Consider the following 24,328-nt stretch of genomic DNA (forward strand, 5'->3'; position numbering starts at 1 on the left):
TTAGCAAAGTGACGTCGTTCCATGCTTTCGAAGCCAGGTTACTTGTTAGCAAGCCTATATGAAGGCACTAGGCTTTTATCTAGGCAAATGGGCTCCTAGCCGGATTGTTGGATATTCGGCCCAGTAACTTTAGGGTAAAATATGGTGTAACATTAGTAGTTTAAATCAATAATATATTATGAAATATGAACACTGTTTTTCATTTGAATTAATAAATTTGAAGTTTTTATATTAAAGAAACAAAGATGATGAAATTATTTATGAAAACCGATTAATAATCGATCTTCAATAACCGCATAACGGCCGGTTGCGCTTAAACACAACCGCTTAAGCACAACCGCGTAAACCGGTTGTAGTTGTGGTTATAAGAAAATAACTGCTACCGCAACCGATTACTTAGGATTGATCCCATACAGCCAAAAATGATCCAAAGCCATTAGAATAACAAACTCGGAAATTTTACAAGATCTATATGAACAAGTTTTTCCTAATTAACATATTGACCAGAACATTCGTGTTATGCCAAGAACGAAAGCAACACAAATTTTAAACACTATGTAAATGAACAGAACAAATATTTCACATTTTCTTTTTATTAACAAAACTCAAATAAATTTTAGGGAAAGTTACATGTACTCCAAAACTATTATCACATTGTCAATGTCCTTCAAACTATTAATAATTTTCTATAAGGCCTAAACTACCAAAACAATGTTAATGTCCCTAGGCTAATGACCCCCTTGGTTTTTCATTTTTATTTATTTTTAGTTGTTTGTTATAATTTTTAATTTTTTAAAAATATTTATGACGGTTCTTTTGTTATTGGGAAACATTGACATTGTTTCATAGTTTGGAAGAGAAATTGACACAATTGATAGTTTACAAAAACATTTGACAATGGTGTGATAGTTTGAGAGAATATGTGTACTTTTTCCTAAATTTTATTAGTCATCTTGTATTTAAAAAAAAAAAAAAGGAAAATAATGACTTTTAGATAATTTATATTCAGTCTATTTATAATTAAAATAAATTAAATCATCTGGGCCTCTCCACCCGAAAAGCTGACTTGGTCGGATCTCTTAAACCCGAGCCGAACAGCCCCGGTCGTTAAAACCCTAGATCTTTCCCTACAACAAAGATTTATCATCTCTCACTCTCTTTTCCCTCTTTTCTCTGTCCGAAATTTCCCGAATTCAAAGCCCTAATTTCCATAGCCGTTGCAATGGGTCTGAAACTGTTCGAGGGTAGCGACTCAGAAAACGAGGACTTGTCGAAGATCGAGATCGACCACGAGTACGCCAGGAGGTTCGAGCACAACAAGAAGCGGGAGGACCTCCACCGCCTCCAGGAGCTCAAGAAGAAAGGCTACGTCGAATCGTCCTCCGAATCGTCCTCTTCTTCGGATGAAGAAGACGAAGATTTCGCCAATTCCAGCGCGAGAGATAGAGAATTCTTTGAGGCACTGATCAAGGTGAAGAAGCAAGACCCTGTTATTAAGAACAAAGATCTGAAGCTATTCGAAGAAGATGAGAAGGAAATGGAGGATGGGAAGGGCACGAAGGAGAGGAAGAAGAAGGCGATGTATTTGAAGGATGTGGTTGCCAAGCAATTGATAGAGGAGGGTCCGGAGTTTGAGGATGAAGAAGGGGAAGAAGAGGGGGAGAGGAAGAAGAGCTATGTGGAGGAGCAAGAGGCGATAAAGAGGGAGTTACTGGAGGCGGTTGCGGCGGAGGATGGAGAAGAGGGTGATTTGTTCAAAGTGAAGGAGAAGAATGAGGAGGAGGAGGATGATGAGGAGAACGAGAGTGGTGAGAATAGTGAGTTTGTGAGGAAGTTGGATGAGTATTTTGGTGGGGATGCGGAAGTGGATGAGGATACCAAGTTTCTGAAGGATTTTTTCAAGAATAAGATGTGGGAGGAGAAGGAAGAGGAGGGTATGAAGATTGAGGAGGAGGAGCTGGAGCAGTTGAGGGAGGACGAAGAGGAGATTGAGAAGCAAGAGGAGTTCGAGTATCGGTATCAAGAGAATGCGGGGGATAGAGTGATGGGTCATGCTCGGAAATTGGAGGGCACAGTGAGGAAGAAGACGAACGCGAGGAAAGAGCAGAGGAAGAGCAAAGAGGAGAGGATGGAGGCGGCGAGGATAGAGAGGGAGGAGGAGTTGAAACATTTGAAGAATTTGAAGAAGGAGGAGATGGACGAGAAGGTGAGGAGGATACTGAGGACGGCTGGGATTAGGGAGGACGACGTTGTGCCATTGAGTCGGAAGGAGTTGGAGGAGGAGTTCAAACCGGAGGAGTATGATAGGATGATGAAGAAGGCATTTGGTGCGGAGTATTATGACGAGGAGGACGTGGACCCGGAGTTTGGGAGCAATAGGGATGAAGATGAGGGTGACATTGAGAAGCCAGATTTTGAGAAGGAGGACGAGTTGCTTGGACTTTCGAAAGGTTGGGATGATGAGTCTGGATCTGTTGACGGGTTTGTAGCTGCAAGGGAAAGGATTTTGAAGCGTAAGAAGGATAATGGTGTTGGAAGTGACCAAGGAGAAGAAGAAGAAGAAGAAGAAGAAGAAGAAGAAGAAGAAAGTAAGCGGAAAAGGAAGCGCAAAAAGAGTGCCCTTTTGGAGAAAGCTAAAGAGGCGATGATGGACGAATATTATAAGTTGGATTATGAGGATACGATTGGAGAGTTAAAGACAAGGTTCAAGTATACAAAAACAAAACCTAACAGATTTGGATTAAATCCTGCTGAGTTATTGATAATGGATGAAAATGAGTTGAATCAGTATATCTCTTTAAAAAAACTTGCTCCTTATAGGGAGAATGAGTGGAAGTTAAACGATGCCAAGCGACAGAAACTAAAAGAGAGGACTAAAGATCTTCTCCGGAGTGCACAAGCAGATGACCAGAAGGATGGTAAGAAGAAGAGGCGGAAGGATAATGCTGAAAAATCTACGGATGGTAAGAAGAAGAGGTGGAAGGATAATGCTGAAAAATCTACTTCATCAAGGACTGCTTTGGAAGATGGTAAAGCAGAATTCAAGGAATTAAATGGTGATACGAGCAATTTATCCAGGAAGGCTAGGAGAAGACGAAATCTAGCTGAAGTTAAACTATCACACTCAAGGCTCATGGCATATGGAAAGATACCTTCCAAATCTAGAAGTAAAGCAAAGCACTGAACATCGTCAGTGATTCATCTGAGGCAATAGGTAGGAGATCCTTTCTTGAATATAGAGTTTTTCAACATTGAGATATGGCAGGTCTTATTTGTTATTGCTTGTTTCTTGGTGACTAATTTGCGTTGACTACCAATTGAAACAATGTAAATTAAAAAATAGAAGAAAATTATAACTCTATTAGCTGTTGAAACTTGTACTAGTTTAAGATAGTTCAGTTGTATGGTTTTGAAGATTGTGTCCAAAGTAGTCTGGGGTTAAAATAATTTTAATTTGGATAATTATTTCATAGGTGGCGAGTTTGTAATGAGTGGCTGATCAATGATGAGTATTTTGGTAATTAAATTGAGTCTTGAACTTTTTAGGAGTTTCTAAGTGTCTTGGTCTATTCTCTGAGTCCATGTTTGTCTCTTATTGGGTTTTCGTAGGTCCTTTAGTTTAGTCAATTCTAAAGCCAGAAGGTCAAGAAAGAGTCTCTCTAAATTTCCTTCAATGAATCCATAGAAAATTGAAACCAAATCAATCCCTAAAAATCCTACAAACCGTACAGCCTTTTCCTCCAATCCTAAAGTGCATACACATAGATTACTTTAATACGCCCTGTGTCATCTTTTGGGGATAGTAGAAGGGAAATGGAAGTAATTATGATCAATTTCTTTGTATGTAAATATATCTAATGCACCTATACTGGAATTAACTTGTTATGAACACCCACCTTTTACTTAATGGGGATGAAATACCAATTGGTCCAAAGACCATTGGTAGAAGTAATTATGATTAATACTGATTAGTCAAGCTTAGGGTATCTAATAGGCTAAAATCGGACTTATTTTTTTGTTGAGTTTTCTGTTTTTTGGCGTGAAATTCCATGATGTCTACAATTATAGACTGCAGTTATTATGGTCGTTAACACAAAACTTGGGCAGTTCCTTTGAAAACTGATGGATACAGCATTAAAAGTTTGGAGGATTTTTCAGGGAAGGCCCAAACTAGGCTCTTTTTCCAATACGCAGGAGAAAAACTCCTTTAAGACTAGGAAAGTTGGAAATGTCTTAGCTTGAAGATCTGAAAATTTCTGTATGGTTATTGAATTTATGCGAGTAGCTGTTGCTCTTGAATGACAAACATTTGCCTGTTTCAAAGCATTATTAACCTATTTAAACATTATTCCCTTAAATAGTCAGGAGTTTGAAATATTTTGAAGAAAAATGCTCCCGGCTGACAGTGGCTGACATTATACTCTGCTGAAAGAAAAACTTTTGAGACTGACCATTCTCCTATTCATCGCTACTCTCTCTCTCACGCTTGGTGGTTGGTCTTATCCCGAGTTTGCCAGCAAAAAATCTCAAATGTAGAGAACAACAATGCAGCTTTGGAAATAATGACTGCACTTTCCATTCGCCTATTATTTTAATTCTTCATTCAAACACCTCTTAATATATTTATTTCCTTTTCATTTGTTATGATCAAAGAGGAATGTTCATTTTTATTTATTTATTTTTTATTATAAGTAATCAAGATATCATTAAAAGTATAAGGCACCCCCTGTTATACAAAGAGTATACAAGAGAAGCCACCTAACTAGTATGAGAAAAAAGAACAAGAAACTCATAAAAACTAATCACCAAAGGAGTAACAAAAGCAGATGTCCAAGGATACAAGATGTTAAACAGTAAAGACTTAATCTCCTCCAAAATCCCTTCACAGTCCTTAAAACTTCAATCATTCATTTCCTTCAAAGACAACCACAAAAGGCATGGAGGTATCATCTTCCCCACAATAGTATTCGAAGTGTTGCCGGCAGTTCACCAACAAGCACACAAGTCAACTACACTTGTCTAGGCATAACCCGAGACATCCCAAACCGACTAAAAAAAGCATTCCACATAGCACAAACAACCTCACAATGCTGAAGGTTTCAATGCTTCCTATTATTCTTTAGAGCAGCAAAATTTAGGGAACAATAGTAAACAACTTACATATTTGTGGTGAATTTAAAGTTAAAAAGGTAATCTCTATGTCTATGCAGCTTTCTTAGCTGAGACATAGTACTAGTCTTGATATAGTATTCATCTTTACCGTAGCAATTGAACTCATCTCCATTTATCAGAAAGAGAAAACAATGACACACTTATTTCTTTTTAACACGTGTTACCTTGAAGGTTATTTGAGTAAAAGCAGGCCTTTTATGCCTAGGCTACAAAATTAGCCAAGCCTTCATGAGCGGTTCAAAACCCCACTTGATAATGCATGTTTATTACAAACAAGCTCAAGCCCATATGTAAATCTTGTTTAATAAAGGAGCTGAGCTTTGAGCCAAGCTTGAGTAAGGCAAAGCTCGGCTCAGTATTTGTTTATGAGCTAGTTCATGAACAAAGCTCATGAATAAGCTCGTAAACAAGCTTGATACTAGGAAAGTTGCGTCTGTGCTTGTGTTCTTTAGACTATAATGTGTGTGTGTGTACTTCAGACTGTAATTTTATTTCATTTTTCTCTAGCATAGGTCTTTTAATTTTTCAAATTCGACATGTAGGCTTGTAATGGTCATGGGTAGGACTGTAAACAAACTAGTTTATTCGATAACCCGCTCGGTTTAGCTCGACTCAAACTCGAGCTAGATACTGTAGAAACCTGTTTGATTAGTAAATGATACCTACCCGACTCGCTCGTGAAAACTCGATAGGGCCTCGGGCCTCGCGAGCTCAGGTCATTTAAAGCTTGACTGGATTGTTTGCTTGACTCCTTAACTCGTTCATATATCTTGTATATATATACAAATATATATTAATATATTACTAAAATTTAGTTATATAAATTTATGTATGCATATTAGTAATTAAGTAATATATGTTATATAGGTTACTTTTTATGTGTGTATATTAGTTAACATACTATTTGGCTAGTTCATAAACTAACATATTATCTAGTTACTTAATATTTAATAGCTTAGCTTGAGCTCAAGTTGAGCCCGGCTCAGCTCGGTTCGAATAGCATTCTCAACGAGCTCGAGTTTGCCCGAGCTTTCAACGAGCCAGTCTTGAACGCAAATTTCATAGCTCGGCTCGAATAAGCATATTCGTAAACGAGTAAATCTTGAAATCCTAAAACTCAACTCGGCTCGATTACAGCCCTAGACTCATGGGTCTCTAACCTTTTTGGGCCATGGTTTTGTTATGTTATTATGGCATGGCCGTTTCATCTTAACTGGTTATGATTTTAAAATTTGAAGAAATTTTTTTTTGCCCCTGTGAAGCTGCTGATGAGCTGGACAAATTTCTGTCTTGTTAATCTAAAGCTTTGAAACTTAATTGAGGTTGATTTAAGCTCAGGCTCATATAAATTTTAACAAGCCAAGCTTGAACAGGGCAAAGCTTGGCTTGGCCCTACTTATTATCTTATTGAATCCTTAATTTGTATGTCCCATTGTCCATCAGTTAGAGTTTCTTAAGCAACGACTTGCTTTCTTGTTTACTCTTTTTGCAGTGAATATGAACACATGGAAGTAATTCATGTAATTTTGTTTTGAACATGCTTGTTTTATCTTTTGTTGACATATTATAGAATGGTTTCTATTTTTAATGTGTTTTTTACACTTGTGTTTACAGCACATCTTGACGCTTAACAAAAATCTTCCTTCATTTAACTTTAAAGTAGATGTAGTTATGAGGGGTGCTTGCGTGTTTTGTGTAAGGAAAACACTTATACATGCTTGCAATTCTTATAGTTATTTTATAATGTGTGATTCCTATGAATATTGTTTAGGCCATGTATGTACACGGTTCATGTTCAAAGTAAATGTCAATTATGTTACATTTTGTTACCCTTCGACTGATATAAGCCAAGTCCTAAAAGTTTGTGTTTCAAGTGCTTAAAACATTTCTGAATAAGTTTATTGTACTTGCTAGGTTATATTCAAATGATTACTTTGCATGAACTATTTGTTTCCAACCTCTAACAGATAAAGCTATATGTGGAGTCAACTCTATATTGTATTTGGAAGAATTTTTCTCCATATTCTTCTATGCACATATGTTTTTTTAGGGTAGTTTTCAATTTATAAACAGATTTAATTTGAACTTTTGCTACTTGCTTTTTTTTGGTGTTTATAGAGGGTAAGGAATAATAGGTGTTTTGAGGACTTGGAGGGGACATCGGAGGACATCTTAGCCTCTTGCTTTCATACTTTGTATCTCTGGACCGTTGCGCATGTCTTTTCGGTGTCGATTAGTTATGATGATTTTCTTGTTCGCTTTTCCACTTCTAGTTAGGTGATCCTGTTGTATACTCCCAGTGTACTTTGGGGCGCCTTTACGCTCTTAATGAAATAGTTTATTACTTATCAAAAAAAAAAATTGCTACGTGCAACATTTATACTGTTTTTCTTGGAGTGTTTTGAATGACTAGTCAGCTCAAGGTTGGCTTTCTATTGTAAACAATAATTGTTGACAGTCGGGTTTTACTGTGCACAGGAACATGATTTGATAATATTCATAACATGGAGGATTGATTATACATGAGCAAACAACATGAAGAATGGACCAAGTTTCGTTGTTGGGATGGAGAAGTGAATAAAAAAGGTTTAGAAACGCTGCCAATTCTTTGTAGATAGCATGAGGTGCGATGATGGGTTTGTTTGCTTTTTGATGAGTTAATGAATGGAAAGCAAAATGGAAATGCAGGTATTTCAAGTGTGTTTCAAATTTAGCTATCTGTCTCTAATTTTGATCGAATTGTTATTGGTTGATATGTTGCTCTAGACTTTTGGGTTTTGAAGAGACATATTCTCATAATGTTTCATTTAATTTTTACCTTCACCCTAAATACATGCCAACCCATTCATCGCATTTCCTTTCTTATTTTTGTTCTTAAATGAATTTTAGCAACTTGATTTATTTATTCTGTTAATGAATATATAATCTTAACCTGAAGTACTACTGTACTAGCACTATTATTGGGAAGGAAGTATTTGGCCTTGACAGTAAATTGAAGAGTTTAGTACTCATTAAATATATATTTCTTTTAACAAGGGGTATTACACCACCTCATCACGTCAACATAATGAGATAAAAGTATGGTGCTGTATAACATTTATCTTTCGGTTCAGGAAGACCTATGTGCCATTTCTACACATTGCCAGTGAAATCGATCACAAAATGAGAAGTATTTGTCCTATTTCTTAGATTGGCGTTGCCATTCAGTCACGGAATCGGTGACTGCAAATAACAGAAAAACAATTAGGATAAGCTTGTGTTTGGTATTTGTTCTTCTGATTGACTCATGAATCATAATATTCAGAGAATGATGTGCACCGTGGACATTGTCATCCAAACCCCACTCTAAAAAAAATTTGGAACATAAACCTTAATGTGAGAATGATGAGCTTCAATTTTGCGGTGACAACAATGGAAACTTAACCAACTTTTGCATAAACTGACTCCCTTGCATTAACAATGATCACTTGGTTTCACTAGAGCTGTGAACAAGGTGGTTGACATGATTTGTTTTTAAGTAGCCAACATGAAAAGTTGCATAAAACACTTTATGCCAATCGGTGTGAGACAGACGTGATATGTACCATGACTCAAGTGGTAAGGGCCTTGGTCTTGGTAGTATTTTCATTAAGTTTAAAGTTTGAATCTTATTGAATGCAAACAATTCCTTGGGCCAGCACGCGTGACGAAGTTTAAATATTATCCAATCTATGTGGAGGTGATGTTTTACAACGGGTAGGTGTACAAAATGACCCTGCTTTGAAAGGGTTCCGTAAATAAAAAACAAAGAAATAATTCACATCAATACTAATCACCTAGTTCAATAGAGTTGTGAACAAGGTGGTTGATATGAAATGAATAAAGTATCAATTTGGCAACTAGTTGTTATTAAAGGTAATTTAAGCATGTCCTCAAAAAAGAGTAATACTAGAAATATGACTTTTTTTTTTTTTTTTTTTTTTGTAAGATAAAAATAAGACTTTTGTTCACTTTTTATCCCTCCAAATGTAATGTGATTTTTAAAATCACAATCAGATCAAAATTTAATAGTAATAATTCCAAATTCAATAATAATTTTAAAAATCACGTCACATTTGGAGAGATAAAAAGAAAACAAAAGTCATGCCTCTAATATTACTTCCTCAAAAAATCTAATCAATAATGATGCTGTCAGTGTCCACAAATGAATTGGTCCGATACTGCCACTTGATTCATATTTGTGATACGCTTCTCCTTCAACAAATACCAAATTGAAGAAGAAAAAACCGAGGCAGGATGCTCCATTTAACTAACATGTTTCCAAGTTACAGTTGACATGTTCCGATTACCCATAGAATTCAATTGCAATTGTACAGATTTTCAGGGCATTGCCCTTCCTAAATGCTTTAGAATTCATTTTCCTAATAACTGGAATGCTTTCTGATTGGAACAATCAATGAAAATTTTATGATGCCAAACACAGAGTTGAAGCGAAGGCCAATCTATAGCTCAACTCATCCTAGATGATTTCACATAAGTTAAAGAAAGGATAGAGGCAAGTGAATACATCATCTTCTCCGCACGGCAGCAGGTGGCCCACGCTGGACTGCAGCCCCTGGCTGCTGTGGCTGGCCGCCAGCCTGTTCCTCCGGCATATTCATTGCTTGGGTTATTGCATTCATGACAATGAGTCCAAGAGGGATAAGGTACATCCACTGATACAGACACAGATCCAATGGTTCAAATTACTATTGTACAAGAAGAATCTTTGAGGGGAAAAGGTTATGAAAAATATTCATTCAAATGGTACTTACATATTTAGCCCAAAAGGACCTTTCTGGTGGCATTACAACTTCACCCCCCTCTCCAATCTCCCCACCAAGTATTTCTTCAGAAAATATTGGAGTTCTGTAAAAAACAAATTACAATCATTGCCATAATTTATAAACCATTCACAAAGACAAATGACAGTTAGCTCAAACGACAAAGCAATGCCTGCAATTGATATATTCAACAAAAAGCAGTGCGGGCACCAATTAGGGTAATTGAGCCGAGTATTGACTGTTCAAGCTCTATTTATTTAATTATACTTCGAACGCAAGCCGAGCTCGAGCTTATCACTGAGCTAGATAATATTTTCAAGCTCGACTTATTTATTTTTGGAGCAAACTTGAGTTTGTTCACAAGATGCTCAGTTAACTTACTCATTCCTTATATAAAGTAAATATCATGATTGTTTATTTTTTCGTAAATCCATACTAATTATTGTTAAGATTTTATTATTTGAGTTAATTAAACAAATTAACTTGAATCTTAAATAATCCAATCTTGAGTTTATGCGTATATTTTATAGCACTTATAAAACACACTCACGTACACAGACATATTTTATCATTATGCACACACATATATTTTATCATTATGCACACGCACATATTTAGACATACACACAAACACTCATGTACCAATAAACACAAATATATCTATATCAAGACTCACAATAACAAAAGCTATCTATTATATTAGGAAGATAATTTATCTTTACTTAAGATGTTCTAATTACAAAATTAAATTAATACTATAAAAAATAATAAAAATGAATTTATATGAGTTTATACAAGCTTATATGAGTCGAGTCGAATTTATACGAATATAGCTCATTTAATATTCGAGCCTAATTTTGTGTTCATGATTAATTCATTTATTAAAAGAACCGAAGTTGTGTCGAATTTATACGAGCGAGTTGTCAAACGGACTTGTTCGTTTACGACCCTAACACTAATTTGTGAGCATCCTTGGATATCACCTAATCAAATATCCATATTGACCCAGATCAACTAGGACAAAACAGATAACAATGAGGTCAATAAGTTTCTAAACTCCAGAAAACTTCTCTTTCTTGGAAAGTTAATTGAAGCAACCATACCACGCCAGAAATAATCCTACAACGTAGAAAGAAAGAACAAATGCAACAATAGTTACCTTTGTGCCTGCTCAGTGTTCTTCAAAACTGTGTGCGAGTTGAAAGACCACTTCGTAGGCTGAAATAGAGATGACAAAAAGGATGAAAAAGGGTTCTTTTAAAAAAAAAAAAAATGATCGCCTACTCCACAGCATAATCATCTTTCAATCCTCACCAAAACTAAAGCTCCCTTGCAAAATTCAAGATAATTATTTCATTACCTAAATATCAACTCCCATTGTTGGATTTAACCATATTATATGATTAAAACTCGATGTTTTTTTACATATAGCCTTGTCAATCTCACAATAGTCAGAAGTTTGCCACCACAAAGATGACCAAGATGATAGCATCTTAACTGGAATAAGTTCACGATTATTTTGTATAAAGAGCAGCCCAGATATTAGTCACACTCGACAAAAAAACTTCCAAGGTTAGGTTTTCATTTCAACTCACCCATTATTAGGGATTTTAAGAGATTGAAGTAAATCTGAAACCAACTGTAATTGTTCTAGATGCTCAAATACTGGTCAAATTTTTCTTTTACATCGAATTAAGGCTCCATTTGTTTCGAAGTGACATGTTTTCAGTATTTTTCAGTGTTTGACAATGTTTCAAAAACTCAATAAACCGTAAAACATCCCCTCATTTCCGTATGATGGTTAATATTTTTTTTTAAGACAACATTTTCCTTCCACAGATCCTCTTTTCAAATCCCCCTCTTATTGGTGAACACCACACCATGGCACACCACAGACAACCCCCTCACCACCCCCCCCCCCCCCCCTCCTAAACACAACATAGACACACGCACCCCCTCTTAGTCGCTACTTGCATTTACTCTTTGTTTAGAAAAATGATTTTACAATTTCAATGAGAACCAAATAACAACAAATGTTTTCAGGGTGACAATCAAACACCGAAAAATCAATAGATTCCGAAAAATATTTTCAACTAAAAACGTTTTACACCAGAAACTATTTTACGTTCCTAAAAATTCCAAAAGTTTCCAAAAAGAAAAAAAAAGGAATTTCTAGCAACTATTTGTGGTTCCCAAATTTCTGATAAATACTGGGTTGGTAATTAAGATACAATCTCAAATAAATTCCTTCGTAGAAGTGAACCATAAGAGTTATAGGAAACAAGAGATGAAAGCAACTAAACAAAAACTTATTCAGAAAGGCAAGGGCTTATCATTTTCCTACTCTAGCTTTAGTTAACAGGACCAACAAACAAAGACCAATTATTAACTTACAAGTTTCAATTGCCGGGGATGTGGACAAGCCCCAGGCGAACCATAATTAACGGCCAAGATGTTGATGCCTTCCTGCATCACTTAAAGCATGACTTGATAAAGATAAACAACATAGATCTATAAAACAAAAGGATAGTATTGAAATATAATTACAAGTACCAGAGCAAAAATCAAATGAATAGTGTCAAATCCAACAAGAACTTTAGCTTAACCTCTTGATTTGACACCTCATTAGAGCCTCATAATTTTATTATTTTCTATTAGTAATCGAAATATTATTTAAAGCGTAAGGTGCCCACAGATACACAGGAAGTATACAAGAAAAAACACCTAAATAGAAGAAGAAAACAAAATAAGGAAATCATGATAACTAATCACCAAAGGAGGAACAAAAGCAGTTGTCCAAAGATACAAAGTTTTAAATAAAAAAGACTTAAACTCCTCAAATGTCCTCTCACGTCCTCAAGACTTTTGTCATTCCTTTTTCTCCATAAACACTACAAAAGGCATGAAAGCATCATCTTCCACAAAGCAACACTCAAAAGTGCTGCCAACAGTCCACCAACAAGCATACAAGTCAACTACTCGTCTAAGCATAATCCAAGACAGCCCAAATCAGCCGAATAAAACATTCCACAAGGCTCTGGCGACCTCACAATTGAGTAGAAGATGGTCCACAAACTCCCTATTCCTTTCACAAATAAAACACCCATCAACTACAATGATATGTTGTTTCCTAAGATTGTCCATGATAAGGATATTTCTTTTAAGGCCACCATCAAAGAAACCTTAGTCCACCAAACATGTTTTCAAGGAAAAAGGAAGCTAACATTACAACCCAAGACACTATAGAAGGATCTTACAAGATTTGTTGGAAAAGAGCTTCATTCGTCCTAGTGTCTCCTTGGGGAGCACTAGTACTGCTCATGAAGAAAAAAGATGGGTCGATGCGGCAATGCATTGACTATTGGGAGCTAAATGATGCTACTATAAAGAACAAGTACCATTTACCGCACATAGACGATTTGTTCGATCAGCTTCAAGGAGCTCACTCAAGAGTTTTCCAAGATTGACCTCCGTTCCAAATTCACCAATTGAAGATCAAAGAAGCAGGCATTCTGAAGACAACCTTTAGGACTCGCTACAAACATGAGTTTTTGGTCATGCCCTTTGTTTGAATAATCCCCCCACTACCTCATGGACTTGTTGAACAGAGTTTTCAGGGATTTCATCGACCAGGTTGTGGAGATTTTTTTTTTTTTTTTTTTGATAAGTACCAGTTTGTGGAGATTTTCATAGACGATATTCTTATCTACTAAAGGAACAGAAAGGAGCATGAGCACCTAAGGATTGTGTTACAAATCTCTAGAGAGAAAGTTGTATGCTAAGTTTAAAAAGTACGAGTTCTCGGTGGAACAAATTTCTTTTCTTGGGAATGTGGTCTCTAAGGATGGCATTTCAGTGGATTCGAGTAAGATCGAGGCAGTGGTGAAGTGGGCTAAATTGACTAACGTGAACGAAGTCAAAAGCTTTTTAGGACTGCTGGCTATTACAAAAGATTTGTTGAGGGATTCTCTAATCTTGCCACTCCATTAAAGAAGCTGAAAAGAAAGAACAAGAAATTCCAATGGACTAACAAATGTGAGAAGAGCTTCTAGGAGTTAAAGAAGAGGCTTGTAATTGTCCCAGTTTTGACCATACCTACAAATACATGAGGGTTCATTATCTACAATGATACCTCTCGGAAGGGGCTTGGTTGTGTTCATATGCAGCACAAAAGAGTAATTGTCTATGCTTCATGCCAACTCAAGAACTACAAGCAAAACTACCCAACGCACAACTTGGAGCTTGGTGCCATGGTATTTGCCTAGAAGATTTGGAGGTACTACCTTTATGGAGAGCATTGTGAGATCTACACCAACCATAAGAGCTTGAATCTTCACCCAAAAGGAGCTAGACATGAGGCATCTTAGATGGTTGGAGTTAATTAAAGATTATAACTGCAACATTAACTACCATTTGGGCAAGGCAAATGTTGCAGCAGACGCTCTTAGCAGGAAGTCATTCTTAGTGACTTTGGTTGTGATGTTCACGGCTGAGAAGGACATTCTTCTAGACATGGATAAATTCATAATCAAGATGGTTGGTGACACGTAGGCATGTTTGACTAGTTTGGTTGTGAAACCAACCTTGTAAGACCAAAACAAAACTACTCAAGTTGAGGATTCGAGCCTAAACTAAGATCGTGGATGCGGTATGTGCAAGAAAGAAGCTGGATTTTAATATTGCGGAAGATGGTGTTCTACGATTCCAAGGTAGATTATGTGTACCGAATAACTCAGAGATCAAAGATATCATTCTGAATGGGTACATTGTTTCCTATACATAGTTCAACCTAGCAATACCAGCATGTATCAGGATCTTTGACAACACTACTAGTGGAGCGAGATAATAAGATATGTGGCCAAATACGTGGAGTGGTGTTTGTCTTGTCAATAGGTCAAGGCAGAGCATCAGAGACATTACAACCACTTCCCACTTTGGATATGGGATGAGATTGGTACGGACTTTTTGAGTCAAGATTTCCAAGAGCCATAGGAGGTCAAGATTCTATTTGGGTATTGATAGATTGCTTATCAAAGACCGCTCACTTCATACCAATTCAGATGACATATTCCATGGATAAGGTAACAAAGCTTCACAGCAAAATTGTGAGACTACATGGCGTACCATCAAAGATTGTATCGGATAAAGATTCACGGTTCACTTCAAGTTTTTGGCGGAGCGTATAAAGGGCGATGGGTACTGAGTTGACCTTTAGCACCACCATTCACTCTCAAAAGGATGGACAATCAGAAAGGATGATTCAAACTCTCGAGGATATGCTACAAGCTTGTGTGTTGGATTTCAAGGGTAGTTGGGTTTGATATTTGCCATTGATCAAATTTGAATACAAGAACAATTGCCAGACAAGCATCAGGGATGGCACCTTACGAATATTTGTATGGACAAAAATGCAAGTTGCCCTTCTGTTGGGATGAGCTTGGGGAACGAGAGATTCTTTGTCCAAAAATCATCCAACTTACACATGAAAATATGGCTATTATCAAAAAGAGGCACAAAGCCGCTCAAAGCCGACATAAGAGGTACACAAACCGAAATTGTCGAGAGGTAGAATTCAAATAAGACAGTGTTTCTGAAAGTAGCACCAATGGAGTTATAAGATTCGGATAAAAAGGAAAGCTTAGTCCCAATTATATCGGTCCTTCTGACATTCTGAAGAGGACTGGATTGACTACCTATCAGGTTGCTCTACCTCCTAATATATATGGGATTCACAATGTCTTTCACATTTTGGTGCTACGAAAATACGTTCCTGATCCTTCACACCTGCTAGAGTTGAAACCGCTTCAAGTTCGTGAGGACCTATCCTATGAAGCATTTCCCATTGGCATTTTCACGCAAAAGAAGCAAGTTCTTTGCAACAAGACTATTCCGATGAGTCCTTTGGAGCAATCACACAACATAGGAAGTATTGTGGAAACATGAAGACAAGATGAAGGAGAAATACCGTTACCTTTTTGAGTAATAAGTATGAGCAAATCTCGAGGACAAGATATTTATAAGGAGGGGAGATTTGTTAGACCTTAATCCCCTAGGGCAATTTTATTTTATTGTTGCTGTTTAATTTTCTTTAATTTGCTGTGTCATAATTGTTTGCTCAACTATCCCTTATAATTCTGTGGGTGTAATAGAGAAGTATGTGAGAGGACAAAAAACAGACTTAAAAAGGGTAAGAAAGTCAATAATTTTTAAGCCTAAATCCTAACAAAATCAGGCCAGCTGTCTTTTTCCCCATAAAGGAAAGTTTTCTTTGTTAAAACAAGTCCTAATTGTATGTCAACACATCCCTATTTTGTAGGAGCTACTTTCCTAAGTTAATTCAAAAAGAAAAGAAGTTTAGTTTTAAAAAGAAACCTAACCAGCTGCTGCCAGCTTTATTATCCCAAAACAAGGAAAGGAAAGCTACATTTTTTAGAAGAAAAAAACGTGAGTTTTATAGTTGTCCTAAAACCCTAGATTCTCCTATAGCCGTATAACACCCGGTCCCATATTGGGAAAGTAAGGAATAACCCACATAGAGTTGGTGGTTTATAAAGAGAGTCATAAATGCTAACTTCCACATTGCCTAGTTACTAGGTGAAACTAGGCTATATAAGGAATTCTAGGAAAGCTCTAAATTGACTAGTCATTTTGGGGTGATAGCGCAGATGTGGCTAGCGCTTTTTCCTGGGTCGTTATAAATAGTATTAGAGCCACCTAGTAATGCCAGGTTGTGTGATATTGGAGCACTGCATGATGTAGCCTTGACGAGGACGTCAGGAGTTTAAAAGTAAGTTTGTAACACCTCGATCTCATATTACAAAGATAAAGAGTAGCTTACATAGAATGAGTGGTTTATAAAGATAGTCATGAGTGTTAAGTCCTACATTGCCAAGTTAGTAGGTGAAACTGAGCTTTATAAGAAATTATAGGGAAGCTCTAAATTAACTAGTCCTTTTGGGGTGATAGTGTAAATGTGGCTGGTGCTTTTTCCTGGGCCGTTATAAATGGTACTAGAGCCACCTAGTAATGTCAGGCCATGTGGTAGGAGTTTGTAACATCTGGTCTCATATTAGGAAGATGAGGAATAGCCCACATAGAGGGTGGTTTATAAAAATTGTCATAAGTGTTAAATCTCACATTGTCTAGTTAATAGGTGAAACTGGGATTTATAAGTAATTCAATGAAAACTCTAAATTGATTAGTCCTTTTGGGGTGATAGCGTAGATGTGGCTAGCGTTTTTCCCTAGTTGTTATAAGTCGTTAGTTTACCTATACTACTAGCTTAGAAATATCAATTAAAACCCTAAAGTTACTCTATAAACAGCCACTTATAACAATTGTAATTTTGAGAATGTTTGCTTAGGTTAATAAGCGTGTTGAACTTTTGAAGCTAAGAAACGAGGTGAGTAGATATGATCATGCTTTTGCTTTCTTTCAAAATGTCAATGTCATGTTTTTTTTTTTAAGTTGTTTTCAAAGTATATGATGTAATGTTAGCCTTTATTTGGTAGCCCCTTTTATGCATCGTAAACTATATGCTGAAAAAGAGTTTAAATGCAAATGAGTTTATGTGAATGCTTATGCTACGTTATGAACATGTTATAAATACGTTATGATACTTGATGAAAAGTGAACAAAAAGAAAGGAAAGAAAAGGAAATGATTTTATGAAAGAATGAAAGGTTTTAAATACTTTCTTGGCCATATGAAATTATGTGCAATGGTACCGGAGTTAATGGGCAGGGGAAGCCATCTAATATGGTTCGTCGGCAATGGCGTACTCGAGTGCACCATTTATCGAGTGATGTTCATATCCTAAATGCGGCTCCACCTGTGGCCCCGAGAATGGAGCCGAGATCCTAGCGACCACCAACCCTTACACATAGGGCATAATTGTATGTTGGCCACTCAAAAAATTAAGGAAATAAAAGATTTATGATGATAAATGTTTCAATAGTATATTTGATGTTTTGAAACTTCAAATTATTTCCAGCTTTATTTATTGTATGTTGTATCTACTTAATGAGTATTCGACTTGCCCTTTATTTTTATGTTTTAAAATAACCCAGATGACACCATGGATGGATCTACAAGCCAAGAAAACTAGAGAAAGAAGCCCCCACAAAGAAAAAGAATTGAATAAGTGCACCTAGCACATTAGTTTGTTTTGTTCCAGCATACTTTTTATGTTAGACTAAGGGTTTAAAGGTTAAGTTTTTACAAAAAGAGTTGTAATAATGGTAATACGATGGTTTAAGTTTAAATTGTTGTGAGAGGTTTGGTTTTTCTTTTATTTTTGTTTATGGAATTCTTATATCCTTACGTTTTTGATTGAGTGATGGGTAATATCATCTTCCTACGAGAAGGGGGTGTTGCAACTTAACCCCCATTTCAGTTCAAATATTTCTATGCATTAGACCTCACTTGTTGAGGGGGAATGTATAACTAGTAGAAGTCTAAAACTATATGATCCACTCTATAACTAGTAGAGGTTTAAAACTATGTATCTACTTAATAAACAATGTTACCAGCTAATAACTAGGGTAAAAGGAAGATGGAAGAATGGAAAAAGGATAAACTAAGAACGCAAACTTTGTATAAGAAATAAGAAGTTTTGCAGCCAAAGATGAGGTCAGTATACTCTCAATACTTATGAAGAGAATGATGTGGGCAACAAGAAGTTCAAGAAATAAAGATGGAGAGGAATCTCAATATGGTCTACTTTCAATGTAAAGCCTAACTGATAACCTTCATAGGTTAGTATGATACCTATTGAGTCTCATTTTTTTGTTTCCATGGAAAGAGAAACAAAGAGGGGAATTACATCTTATTACAGTCATAGTAGTCATTAATTGCAAATATGTTCCTATCATCCCAAGACTCAGGTTATGTAGTGGGACCTGAACAAGCAGATTCACTAAATAGTATATAATCATTAATCATAATACCAATATTAAGAACTTTTAAGCCAACCTTACATGGGAAGTTTCCTCTGGTCTGTTAAGTCCCATTTTCTACTACCAAAGCAGTTGGCATAAACCTACCAAATTCCGAAGACATGTCTATGACAGACTAGCACAACCTTATCACTTAATTACCCAAAATAGAACAGAAGATTGCTAACAATATAACCTCAAGAAATGAAATTACACTTTAAAACATGAGAAAATTAAGAAGGTACAAACAGCAAGCAAGGATCTAGTTTTTCTTTAGATAGGCAGCAAGCACAAATTTAGAATAACTCCCAAAGTGGAGATTACCATGTGTATAACAAAATGTTCATCCAAACCTTCTCGCGGAAGACATCTCTGCATTTAAACCAAACCAAATGGGGAGTTAGTGCTGTCTCAGACTCAGCCAATTATAATCACACTTTTTTTTTTTTTTTTTTGATAAGTGCCAATTATAATCACACTTTGGAGGCAAAGAAGTTGAAGAATGGGACATTGGTATAACTTTTTTGATTAGCATAATAAAAATTAATCTTAAACTTTCAGATGCATATGAATCTTTGTCGCCATGGGTGTAAATGGGCAAATATGAAAGAAAAAAAAAAAATTGAACTTCTCCTACCACAAATTTTTCTTTTTAGAAAAATAATATAGTTTTGATAAAAGTTTGTTGTGATTAATCCCATAAAACAAAAAGTTCGATAAACAAGCATTAGAAAAACGCGGAGGGGCGCAACCCCAATAAACATAAATTATACAAGAGAAATCCCCTATTAGGAAGAAAAAAAGAAAAAAAAAAAAAAAATTCACCACCATGGCGTTCCTCTTCCTTAGGTTATCCAAAGTCAAGATTTTTCCTAATGATGCCGTTCACACAAAGAATGCCACTCTCAAAAAAGCCTTAACTCTTCAAATACTCTTCCAAGAAAAGAGGAACTAGCAGGAATGGATAACACCTAATAATAGGACCTCACTTTAAGCTCTCTCCTTTTGGAAAGAATCCAACATATTCTTTTTTATTTATTTTTTATTTTTTATGTCTATAAGTAATGAAGTTTATATTATTAAAAAGTGTAAGGCGCCTCTAAGTACACATACAATATACACAAGAGGCTCCAAACGAGCAAGAAACCCAAACGATACAGCAAGACGACCCACAAAACCACACACCTAACAAGCCCTCAAAACCAAAACCCAATACAACAAGCAGGAATCCAACATATTCTATCATCACCTCCTTACCTCAAGCTGACAGAATACAACAGCTCAAAGAAAGAAGGGATCAAGTCCACCTCCCAATCACACATTGGTATGTTAAAAAAAATATTCCATCAAAGATTTCCATTTCGGAACTGCATATGTTCTGCCACCTACGCAAACTTATATAACGTGCAAACTAAACAAGTCTGGAAAAGAAATCATTCCAAAACCTGACATTGGACCTAACTCCACCTCATATCTAACAAATCTTGAGAAAACTCCCTCACACCCTCCTTATATATTTCCACTCCCACACTGAAAAAAAGGAAGGGGGGGGGGGGGGGGGGCGCGGGGGCGGCGTGGGTGGGGGCACACCAACCTCCCCCCATAGCATAACGTTGTTAACCATTTTTCTAGAAGGGCCCAGTTAAACTAAGTCAGGTTCCGTACCCCTAAACCCCCTGCTTTCATTGGAGTGCAAAAACTCATCACCAATTCCAGACTATAAAAAATCTTTCTAAAGTTTTTCAAGCCTATTTAGCCAGGCCTACAGGAATAGGTTAAATTGATTTTCTTGATTAACGTTATTTTCTTTCGAAATTAGCCTTATACCTGATTCTCCAAAATGTTTTGAGTGCCACAAAAGTTTCTTTTTCTATAAACTTTTCTATTACTTATCAAAAATATATATATATATAACATGACAATTCATAAATATCTTTCAAACCTTTGGCATGATCCTTGTGTAAAGAACTACTTACTGCTTTCACCGAGGAAATAATGAACTCCCTCCCAGGGGGGCTCAAAACATTGGATGGCAACCTTATTTTATAGAAGTCATCTCCTTTCAGTACATTCTGCAAGAATAGTATCAGCATCTTAGCAGATTGTAGAATGCCAATTTACCAAGAACCAAATAAGTTTAGGGAAAAAAAGATTACTTGAAACTTCTCCTTCTCCAACTCAGTAAAATCATTCCTCGAAAAACGCAGCTTTGTTAGAGTCTGTTTCAAGTAAAACTGCAAGTCAGTCCAGCAGTCTATGCGCTATTTCCAAGTAATAATGACAAATTTAGAGCCTGAGAGTGTGTAAGAATAGAGAAAATGTTCACACCTAATTATATATTTAATTGCAAAGAAAGTCACTTGAAAACCCATCAAGTTTTAACTTTAGACAATAAATCCTCAAATTCTTCATCTGGTTGTAGATATGATAAAAAATAGGGAAGAAAGGTAAGTGGCCATATCGTATCTACTTGACTTCTAAAGAATTGGTGAAAGTAAGAAAAACCACTACCCTAACCCAGACAACACAAAACTAGTTTTCTTAGTTGAGGTAAGTCTTTTCAGTTTCTATGATACAAAGAAAGCTTAGGTGGCACTAACGGTTAGAAAACTTGGATGAAAAACTCATGGAATGACCTATCTCGAATTCACAAACACTCCTGCATTAAAAATCCAAAATTAAAAAGTGAGGGAGTGATTTCAAATCACATGTTTACTCGGGGAGTTATCATACATTTACCCTTTTTCTTTTTCTTAAAATAAAATAAAAAATAAATAAATAAACCTGATTTCTAAACGGGTCAACCGGGTTGATCCGACATTGACCCATTTAATAAATGGTCAAGTGGGTTGACCCGTTTATGACCTAAACCCATTTATGCCAAACCCTAACCTTCTAATTTTGTGTTAGGCTTGTAGATTGTGTCAAAAATTGCCAACCCTAGAATCCAATGAAAGAATTCATTCATCATTTTGCTGGACAACTTGATTAGTTTGACTCAACTCAGCAAGTTCAAATTGTATGTCAACACTATCAGTGTTTCTCTGACATCGTGGAGCCATCAAACAAACCTCATAACTTTCTGTCAAACACCACAGCAAGAAAACTTGCTTTAATACCAATTTGATGCAGGTTGAGACCTGCGAAGGATGGTCGAACCCAAAAGAATTCAACCAAAGGAAAGGGGTAGTCCTAGGATGCCACTCAACTAAGGGCGGCGAACGTCACTTAACGCTACTAATCGCGGATGCCACTCAACGTGACCAAGCCACATACTTGATTATTAGGAGGAATCACTCAACTCCCAAAGCAAGAACACTTGCCAATAATTTTTTTTAATCAAAATCACTCTATTGAGTTTCTGTCATTTTTCATTGATATTTATAGGTAGTACAATGCATAACCAGTTCAAACTTACAATAGAGGGTAGACAACTTCCAACTAAAACAACTTAATGAGCAGAAAACAACCAACAAGATTCTATAAATTACTTTGACTATATTAAGGACAACTTACTAGTCACCTGGACACTTAAACTAAATGACACATGGTGTCCACATGGCTGCCACATCAGCTAGGTTATACTCCTACATCACAACATGATTCCTCCCATTATGCTTAGTTTTTCGAAACAAACCAAGCTACAACTAATGAGAACTGCACCTCCATCAAAAAAGTTTGCAACCAATCATTTCATCAGAGAGGGGAGGATGCAACAGCAAGCTATGAAAGTCAGATAACCACAGAGTATACATACAATTTTCCTATTCTGGTGAAAACTTCAAAGGAATATCCTTTGTGGAAATGTGACTTAATAACATCACACCAATACTGGTCGGCATTACTCTTTCACATGAGTTCAAATTCCCTTAACATTTTCTTGTTCCTCGAAGTAAATTAACCATATGAGCCAAGCACGTGTTTTTTTTCCACAGACAAGTTATAAGCCACGCATGCAAATGATCCTAGTGATAACCAATTTCAATTTTCTTCTACCAACAGGACACTGAGCAAAGCATTCTGTGTAAACTCTCAGGTCTTTCATCTTTTATTCAAATATTCCAGAAACATTCACCACTAACGCAGAATGACCGACTCCTCGACACAAGTTTACGATATCGTGCTTCAGCAAAACATTTAACAGTAGAAACTTTAAAAGCAAACAAAAAAATTTAACCCATTAACAAATCCAGCGCAAACTCTCAAACTCCAATACCTATCTCTTCCATCTCCTTCCACACAAAAAAGTCACCGCAAAATTTCAACAGAGAAAAAAGGAACAAAAACCAGGAGCAAGACCCAAGAAACTAACCTGGCCGCCATGGTTCCAAGTCTTGAGGCGAGCAGTGAAGGTCCCAGCAGGCGAGAACTCGGAGTCTCCAAAGGCGTGCTCGAGTGAGAACTGGATCTTGGAGTCCTGGTCCGAGTCCGAATACCTCTTCCGGGTGGTCGTCGCCGTTGAAGGAGGTGGGGATGATCGGGTTTGCGCAACAGCAGGGGACTTAGGGTGCCCTTGCACTCCTCCTTCCAGACCGAACTCCTCGTCGTCGATGAGGAGTTCATCGGATCGGAAGGCTAGAGATGAAGAGAACAGAAGAGAGAGTGTCAAAAGCGAATGCAACAGAGACATCGTCGTTCTCGTCCTCCCACACACACACACACACACAGTGGGGCTGGCTTTGGAAAGTCTCTTTTCTCTTTTCTTTTTATTGGCTTTTTTTTTTTTTTATCGTCCTAGTAAGTTGCGTTCGTGTTAGAAATCTCGTCCTAATAAATTGAGAAATGCTAGAAGAATTGAATCACCATATTTTTGTGTTATCCAAGTATGACTGAGTTTTTAAAATTACCAATAGATTAAAATTTAATAATTATTATCTCAAATTCAATAGTAATTTTAAAATTTACAATACAAAAAAGACAAGACTAGCATTACTTTAATAAATTACTTTCGTCTTAAAAACCGACTCACAAGTAGGTAATGCTCTATAGTTGAGAATAACCCTATCAAACAAAGGATTTGGATCCCTCAAATTTTTTGAAAGTATCTCAAACTTAAAAATCTTGACAATTTATTATATCTAAGCATTCAAAACATGCCAATTGTTTGTTGTGTTATCTATGAAAAATGAAGGTATATGTATATGTTCAAGAAGATAGTATTGTGTTTATGGCTGTTTTAAATTCGTATTTTAAAGATACCCATGAAGTTTGTAGTTGTTTTGAGATACCCATTACCTAAATTTCCTAAAAACTTTGGGGGCTCAACTTCTGTCAGTTTTTCTCCATTCTTTACCATATTATAGCAATTTTAATCCAAAAATTACCAATGATTCAGAGTAAGAGGCATAATGGCACTAATTAAATCCTAAGTTGTTATTTGTTCTAAAGTGAACAATATGCTAGGGAGAAATTCACTTGG

At 36.4% G+C, this 24,328-nt stretch overlaps 2 protein-coding genes across 2 annotated transcripts; one reads left to right on the top strand and one right to left on the bottom strand.

Moving 5' to 3' along the window:
- Nucleotides 1–1,095: 1,095 nt before the first annotated feature.
- On the top strand, nucleotides 1,096–8,025 carry LOC132172235 (KRR1 family protein). Its single transcript, XM_059583700.2, has 2 exons — nucleotides 1,096–3,214; nucleotides 7,651–8,025. The coding sequence occupies exon 1, from the start codon at nucleotides 1,223–1,225 to the stop codon at nucleotides 3,182–3,184; it is 1,962 nt and encodes a 653-aa protein (XP_059439683.2). The 5' UTR covers nucleotides 1,096–1,222; the 3' UTR covers nucleotides 3,185–3,214; nucleotides 7,651–8,025.
- A 1,397-nt stretch (nucleotides 8,026–9,422) lies between these two features.
- LOC132172236 (ER membrane protein complex subunit-like protein) lies at nucleotides 9,423–23,605 on the bottom strand. The gene is made up of 8 exons (XM_059583701.2): nucleotides 23,222–23,605; nucleotides 21,066–21,128; nucleotides 20,886–20,981; nucleotides 19,234–19,281; nucleotides 12,369–12,440; nucleotides 11,134–11,192; nucleotides 9,966–10,059; nucleotides 9,423–9,866 (listed from the first exon to the last, which is right to left on the bottom strand). The coding sequence occupies exons 1-8, from the start codon at nucleotides 23,537–23,539 to the stop codon at nucleotides 9,720–9,722; spliced, it is 897 nt and encodes a 298-aa protein (XP_059439684.1). The 5' UTR covers nucleotides 23,540–23,605; the 3' UTR covers nucleotides 9,423–9,719.
- Between the last annotated feature and the right edge of the window lie 723 nt (nucleotides 23,606–24,328).

The sequence above is a fragment of the Corylus avellana genome, chromosome 1, assembly GCF_965113065.1.
Source record: "Corylus avellana chromosome 1, dhCorAvel1.hap1.2, whole genome shotgun sequence".
Classification (NCBI taxonomy): Eukaryota; Viridiplantae; Streptophyta; class Magnoliopsida; order Fagales; family Betulaceae; genus Corylus; species Corylus avellana.